This window comes from Primulina eburnea, chromosome 11 (assembly GCF_022965805.1).
Source record: "Primulina eburnea isolate SZY01 chromosome 11, ASM2296580v1, whole genome shotgun sequence".
Classification (NCBI taxonomy): domain Eukaryota; kingdom Viridiplantae; phylum Streptophyta; class Magnoliopsida; order Lamiales; family Gesneriaceae; genus Primulina; species Primulina eburnea.
In genome coordinates, this window is record NC_133111.1 from 23,456,751 (window position 1) to 23,464,946 (window position 8,196).

At 41.4% G+C, this 8,196-nt stretch overlaps 1 protein-coding gene across 1 annotated transcript; it reads right to left on the minus strand.

Annotated features, from left to right (window-relative positions):
• Window positions 1–3,241: 3,241 nt before the first annotated feature.
• On the minus strand, window positions 3,242–7,828 carry LOC140805464 (uncharacterized). The gene is made up of 4 exons (XM_073161733.1): window positions 7,800–7,828; window positions 6,812–6,887; window positions 4,321–5,305; window positions 3,242–4,071 (listed from the first exon to the last, which is right to left on the minus strand). The coding sequence occupies exons 1-4, from the start codon at window positions 7,826–7,828 to the stop codon at window positions 3,242–3,244; spliced, it is 1,920 nt and encodes a 639-aa protein (XP_073017834.1).
• Between the last annotated feature and the right edge of the window lie 368 nt (window positions 7,829–8,196).

Below are 8,196 nucleotides of genomic sequence, written 5' to 3' on the forward strand. Positions count from 1 at the left end.
GGATTGAGAGATAATAATGAGAGAAAGTATCTAGAGAAATGATTTCACAAAGTTTCCACGATAATTATTCACAGTTTAATTTATATTCCTGAATTCCAATCGATTAATGGCCAAGAACACTTAGATTGTTTTATTCCCCCTTTCCCAAGTGACGAATAAAGTGTATCTATCAACTTCGATTCAATTATTCCTAATTAGAATCTACGTTTCATAGATAAGCGCATACAATGTTCTTACTAGGCCTCACTAAAGTTATACGCCTTCCGAACGCTATAAACATTCAACGATGTGTCTCTAATGATCTATAATACTAGTCCCTCTCCCGAGTTATAAGATTAATCAAACAACAAACAATTTATGGCCAGTAAATTGCAGTGCAGTAAACACAGAGAACACAATTAAACGAAAGCGGAATTCAATCACATAAACAACGGTGTCAAATCATCGTATCAACAGAGTTACGTCATTCTCTAGAATGGGAATTTAGTTCATCACGAAATCTAGATAAACACAATGCATGTTTGTTGATTCAGACATTGAGTTACACGAAAATATAAAAACGAAAGATAAAAGACAAATCCGAAGTGTCGTCTCTGTGTCCAGATCCGTCGTTCTTCGTATCTGTGATCGATCTTCGCGTTCCGGATCTTCGTCTCTTGATTTCTCCAGCCCTCCGAGGTGTTTTCTCTCCCAAAACGGCTGCCCCCTTTCTGACCTAGCTCGCGTGTATTTATAGATTTTGTGAACGCCGCCGCGCGCGCGATGGCGCGTGATGTCGCGCGGCTGCGCGCACGCTTCTGGTCGCTGGCTCTTTTCTGCGCGCGGCTGCGCGAAATGTGGCGCGGAGGCGCGCAAGCATCTACCATCTGCTGTGTGTTGGCTCGCGCGCGGTTGCGCATGAAGTCGCGCGATGGCGTGCTCCTTTCGGGTTTGTGCGCGCGGTAGCGCGTGAAATGGCGCGATCGCGCGCGAGCTGCTGTGTCTGGTCGTGCATGTGTACGCGCGGTTGCGCGTAATCTCGCGCGCCCGCGCGCCAGCTTCTGTGCATTCGCCCCTTCTGTGCGCGCGGGTGCGCGTGATGTGGCGCGATGGCGCGCGACTCACTGGTCTTTCATTTGTATGGGTGTGCGCGCGCCTGCGCGTGAAGTGGCGCTGCCGCGCGCACACATCTGTCCGGTGATGTGCTCGTGGTCGTGCGCTTCTTGGTCTACTTGGCCTCGTGTTCGCTATTTTCTCCATTCCTGAAATGACAACATAAACAAACCAAAAACGCATAATTCTGTTCGAAACAAGCATAATTCAAAATGGATTTAAATGTAAATTAAGTGCAAATATTGCACTTATCAAACCCCCCAAACTTGAACTTTTGCTAGTCCCGAGCAAAATGAGATAAAAACAGAAAGTTAATTAACAAGAAAAGAAACTCTTAAAAGTCATGGATTCGCAAGAAGTTATATTGGCCTCAGATTTTATCCATTTAATGTAATTCACGATTTCTCAAGAGTCACGTGTGTGTGTGATATGTCAATGTTTATTTACCCAATCGAAGGCTCAAATAAAGTTGTCATACCCATTCGCCTTACAAACTCAAGAAATCATCAGCTCAGTGCAGCTCACATTTCATTAAAATACAAATTCACATTCATAGATCACAAAGGTCTTTATCGGTGTTCAATTGGCTCAATAAATATTCAACAGAAGTATACCAAAGATGAAATCACACCATGAGATGCTTGCATGCAAGTGATTAAAGTCTATACTCGTTGACAATGTTTTTCAGGTATCCATAGGCTTGACTTGAACAACTTTTCTCCACTAGTATATTGGATAAATGTGACAAGGTTAATAGGTCTTGTAGGCTTGTAACGTTAGGCCACGGCTCATGGCTACAATAAAAGGTATGGAATTCAAAATTTGAGAGAAATAATCGAATCTTTGTCAGGTTCGCTAGCATTTCATTCACCATCTCTTTATTGTTTTCTTCCCAATCATATCCTCTATTTTCCACTTTTTTTTTTCACCACTTTTGTGTGATCCTTTTCATTGTTTTTTTTTTATTCCTCTTTTCTTTGCCAACTCCTTTTCGCACACTTTACTTTTTCTTTTTCTTTTCAAAGAGCATCTGAATCATTACAACACCAATGAATTTATTTCTCTCAAAAGCAGGCAGGAAATTAAGTGTATAAGCTTCATTTGGTAGTTGCTGTGGGATATAGAATAGATACAAGTGGGGGCTAATTGTATGTCATTGACACACACCACTTGATTTTTTAGTAGGCTCAAAATGGGACACTAGGGATATTTCATGTTCATTTGGTAGGCTCGAAGGCTCAACGGTTTCAAAGATCGCCTAAATCATTCCTATGTCACATATTATCCGTATTTCGCCTCGAAAAGTGTTCAAACAAGTTCTAGCTTACCGTCAATCCATTAGTCAACTCATACAAACCAGTCACATGCAAATTTCAATAAAAATGGTAGATGAAATAGGTGCACGAAGAAAATTTAAGCATCTCAATTAACTTGAAGCACAAAGGGCTACAACTACCAGTAAACAAAGAACACAGGCCCAAAGATATTGTGAAAGACTGCCTAGATCATTTCTATGTTTGTGAAAGTGTCAATCAATGTCATGCAAGAATTACCAAGAATCAGATATATGTCGTCTATTTAGCATCACAGGCATACAACTTGTCTCTAAGCAACAATAGTATCAATAAACACGACAGTGCAAAATATTTGTGACTCCTAGGTTCTCATGAACACATATAAATCTCATGACCACAATTCAATTTTCATCATCGGCCACACGGTTTACTTATCCATGACTTTTCCTATCAAATCTAGCATGCAATAAAAAAATCAAACTAACTACTGATCGATAAAACAAAAAATTAAAAAAAAATTTGCAGAAAAATTCTAACAAGCAATGAGCAACGCAATTTTACCCTCCCCTAAACTTAAAGTATGCATTGTCCTCGATGTATAGAAATAAAGAACACAACACATACCTCGCGCACGAGTGTCAAAACTCGGGCGCTCGAGTTGTTGTCCGCAGCATCTGAGTCATCCATTTCCATGGGCTGCGGAGGTGATAGATCTGGTGGTGGGTAAAATTAACAACTAATGACGTAAAATAAAATAAAATAATAAAAAAATGAATGCTAAAGAAAATAAATTGTGGGTTGCCTCCCACACAGCGCTTGGTTTAACGTCATCAGCCCGACTATACCAATCCTGTTCATGGTGGATCGTATGATATCTTGGATGCATTTATTTCCACCAGCTGACCTTCAACTTCCATGGTCATCTTTCCTCGTTTCACGTCAATAATAGCTCCAACAGCAGCCAATAATGGTCGTCCTAGAATGACTTGAACGTTTTGACTGTTATGAATATCAAGTACCACAAAATCTGCTAGAAGCCTTATTTTATCAATCTTAAGTTCAACATCTTCCACAACACCCAGCGGTGTCCTGACCGATTTATCTGCCATTTGCAAGCTTAGTCCTGTGGGCTTTATCCTGCTCAATCCAAGTTTCTCGTAAAGAGAACTTGGCATTATATTCACGCTCGCTCCTGAATCACAGATAGCATTTTCCACCAATTTACCCCCTATTTCACATGGTACTACAAATTCTCCGGGGTCTTGTAGCTTCTGAGGGAGATTTCCTTGCTTCTCCTTATAATCTCCTCCATTAAATGCCACATCTTCCTGCTCTGCAGACTGAATATTAGAATGTAGGGTCTTGAGATCTTCAAGACTTTTTTTCTTTTTAAATTCAGCTTGTAATTGTAAAAATCTCTGAGGGTAGGGAAGTAAGTAAATATCAATGCATTGATTTAAATCATACCTCTCAGATTTCTTACCTCGGGTTCTTTTGCTTGGAGTTGGCTTCTCATTCTGAACATGTGTGAGTTCAACCTCTTTCTCTTTGCTGCCTACCACACCAATCTCCTCATGCTGCATAAAAATGGCATTCACCTCTCTCAGATTTGGATCTGCAGTCTTTTGTGCTGCGCCCGACGGTTGAGACGTGAGTTGCTTCGTTATCTGCCCAACTTGCGACTCTAGGATTTTCAACGAAGCTCCAATATTTGTCATGTGTGTCTCGAGGTTGTCAAGTCTAGACTCAGTCCTAGCCATCCTCTTGCCAGATTCAGAAACGAATGTCCCAACTAAATCCTCAAATGACGGCTTCCCTTCCCCATTTGATGTATTGAACCCCGGTGGAGGATTCAACACATTCTTATTGTTTGCATATGAAAAATTCTCATGGTTCCTCAAATCAGGATGATAAGTGTTAGGGGGAGGGTTACCTCTGTAGCCTCCATAGCCACGATTGTTAATGTACTGAGCTTCTTCCACAACTGGCTCTTCCGCAGCAGTTACCAAAGCTACATCAGACGTAGATTGGCCTGGCTTGTTCATCGCTGCAATTTGTGCTGTCAATGCCGAAACCTGTTCAGTCAGTGATGTGATCGGGTCTACGGCATACACTCCAGCTGTTCTCTGTACTCCTGATCTCTCACTTGGCCACTGATAACTGTTGATGGTCATCTGTTCAAGTAATTCATAAGCTTCATCAGGTGTTTTAGAAAAAATAGTACCTCCGGCGGCTGCATCCACATTGCCTCTAGTTGGCCCATCCAGACCATTGTAAAAGAGCTCAATCTGAACCCATTCTGCATATCCATGATTCGGACACTTTCTGAGCAGTTCTTTGTATCTCTCCCAAGCCTCATATAACACTTCAAATTCCCTCTGCCTGAAGTTAGTGATGTCTATTTTCAGCTGAGCAGACTTGGCAGGAGGAAAATACTTTGACAGAAATTTTGTGACCAAATCTGCCCATGTAGTAATACTCCCTAGCGGCAGAGATTGGAGCCAGCTCCTTGCCTGATCCCTGAGAGAAAACGGAAACAAACGCAATCGAATAATTTCGTCAGAAACACCATTAATTTTTACCGTGTCCGTGATCTCTAGAAAAGTCCTGAGATGAAGATGGGGATCTGCTGTGGCTGCACCTCCAAACTGGTTCTGTTGAACCATGTTGATCAGTACGGGCTTTAGCTCGAAGTTATTAGCAGCAATGGTTCCACGAGCTATTCCAGAATAGTGAGCGTTAATGACTGGGCGGAAATGTTCTCGGATTGGCACCTCTCGTGGGAGCTCGTTCTGATGATCTCTGTTTTCGGCCATTTCTTTAATCTCCTCTCGTCTTGCTTTCCTTAATCTCCTGGCAGTTCTTTCGATTTCAGGATCAAAAACCAGCAAGTCGGGATTTGTATATTTTCGCGTGCACTGTAAAAACAGAGAAGATTATAAAATAACAAAGTAAAACAATAAAAATAAACTCTAAATTAAAGTCAAGTCTACTTGGTAACAATACTGATATAAATTCAAATTTGACACTCCCCGGCAACGGCGCCAAAAACTTGTTGCGTGTTTTCACTACCGCAAGTATACGGTGTCAAGTTTTAGTACTGGTTAGAGTACAGGTATCGATCCCACGAGGAGTGTGTATAAAAATGTATATCAATTCTTGTAATTAAAATAGCCTAGACTTTATCTAGAAAAATCAATAATCAGTTTTGTTTGTTTAAACGAATTAATTGAAAGCAATGAATAAATTAAATCACCGGATTGAGAGATAATAATGAGAGAAAGTATCTAGAGAAATGATTTCACAAAGTTTCCACGATAATTATTCACAGTTTAATTTATATTCCTGAATTCCAATCGATTAATGGCCAAGAACACTTAGATTGTTTTATTCCCCCTTTCCCAAGTGACGAATAAAGTGTATCTATCAACTTCGATTCAATTATTCCTAATTAGAATCTACGTTTCATAGATAAGCGCATACAATGTTCTTACTAGGCCTCGATAAAGTTATACGCCTTCCGAACGCTATAAACATTCAACGATGTGTCTCTAATGATCTATAATCCTAGTCCCTCTCCCGAGTTATAAGATTAATCAAACAACAAACAATTTATGGCCAGTAAATTGCAGTGCAGTAAACGCAGAGAACACAATTAAACGAAAGCGGAATTCAATCACATGAACAACGGTGTCAAGTCATCGTATCAACAGAGTTACGTCATTCTCTAGAATGGGAATTTAGTTCATCACGAAATCTAGATAAACACAATGCATGTTTGTTGATTCAGACATTGAGTTACACGAAAATATAAAAACGAAAGATAAAAGACAAATCCGAAGTGTCGTCTCTGTGTCCAGATCCGTCGTTCTTCGTATCTGTGATCGATCTTCGCGTTCCGGATCTTCGTCTCTTGATTTCTCCAGCCCTCCGAGGTGTTTTCTCTCCCAAAACGGCTGCCCCCTTTCTGACCTAGCTCGCGTGTATTTATAGATTTTGTGAACGCCGCCGCGCGCGCGGTGGCGCGTGATGTCGCGCGGCTGCGCGCACGCTTCTGGTCGCTGGCTCTTTTCTGCGCACGGCTGCGCGAAATGTGGCGCGGAGGTGCGCAAGCATCTACCATCTGCTGTGTGTTGGCTCGCGCGCGGTTGCGCATGAAGTCGCGCGATGGCGTGCTCCTCTCGGGTTTGTGCGCGCGGTAGCGCGTGAAATGGCGCGATCGCGCGCGAGCTGCTGTGTCTGGTCGTGCATGTGTACGCGCGGTTGCGCGTAATCTCGCGCGCCCGCGCGCCAGCTTCTGTGCATTCGCCCCTTCTGTGCGCGCGCGGGTGCGCGTGATGTGGCGCGATGGCGCGCGACTCACTGGTCTTTCATTTGTATGGGTGTGCGCGCGCCTGCGCGTGAAGTGGCGCTGCCGCGCGCACACATCTGTCCGGTGATGTGCTCGTGGTCGTGCGCTTCTTGGTCCACTTGGCCTCGTGTTCGCTATTTTCTCCATTCCTGAAATGACAACATAAACAAACCAAAAACGCATAATTCTGTTCGAAACAAGCATAATTCAAAATGGATTTAAATGTAAATTAAGTGCAAATCTTGCACTTATCAATATCTTTTAAATGTCCAATTTAAATCATAAAATTCATAAAATAAACATTTAAAAATCATAACTTAGCATATTAAAAATCATAAACATCCATGAACATTTTAAAAATCATATTTCAACATATAAAAATTCATAAACATGTGAAATAATCATATTAGCATATAAAGCAGCAAATAGGGCATTGCCATGACGTTTACTAATTTCTAGGTGTAAAAAGATCGTTTTACCCCTATACGTAAAATTTCACGTTTTTGACATTTTCTTAATTTCATTGACTCTAACATGTCCCAAATAATTATTTAAGCTTACAAGAATTTTCTCATATTTTTATTTAGCTTAATTCGGTGACTTTTAAATTAATCTTTAAATGTGACGTATTAATGCGTTTTAATCCCGAATTAAACCAAACCTTAATATAAAATTCCCAATTTAAAAACTTAGACTTATAATAATTATTTAAGCTTAAACCTAATTTTCCATAATTTTATGAAGCATTAAAACTAGGTGTTTCAATTAACTCGTTAATTAGCGTTTCATGCGGCGATTAAATCTCGGAAAATTCCAAAACTCGTTATTTTAATCCCAAATTTTTAACATAACCTTTTTATGATTTATTCTACCCTTCCAAGTCATTAGTCACACCCGTGGACCCATGGATTCAATTTTAGCTTTATTATTTTCGTTTTTTGACACCTTATCGAACACACCGAGTCATCTCCTAATTTACTCGAGCCATGCCCAAGCCACCTCGAGCCAAACCCTAGCCAACCCCTCTAGGCATCCTCCTGAACCATTAGAACCCATTGGACCTGACCCTAAGCTCCAAAACCGAAGCCATACCTAAGCTGCAGAAACAACCCAAAAACCCACCGTTGAGCAAACGAGACATACATGCTTCTAACCACTTCATGCTTAAACCGACTCGAACCGGACCCGAACCAGGCCCTAGACGTTACCCTTAGACACAAATTAAGCCCATGGTTAAGCCCCTTTTTACTCAGAACCAGCGCCTAAGCCCCAAAAAAATCAGAAACTTGACAGCCCTCTTATGAGGCCAACTTCTGTGCAGCTTTCGAGTTTCTGGTTTCAGCGCTCTACCCGACCATCCAGCCCATAAACCAACACATCAAGACTCATCCTAGGACCCTAATACATGTCCAAAAACATATAGTCAAGAGCCCTGGTCCAGCCCCTGATTGACACCCT

Coding starts and splice junctions, on each gene's coding strand:
- LOC140805464 (XM_073161733.1), bottom strand. CDS start 7,828: ATGGCTTCGGTTTTGGAGCTTAGGGTCAG. Junction 6,888..7,799: donor GTTTTGGAGCTTAGGGTCAG/GTCCAATGGGTT, acceptor TTGTCATTTCAG/GAATGGAGAAAATAGCGAAC. Junction 4,072..4,320: donor TGGCTATGGAGGCTACAGAG/GTAACCCTCCCC, acceptor TGAAAATCCTAG/AGTCGCAAGTTGGGCAGATA.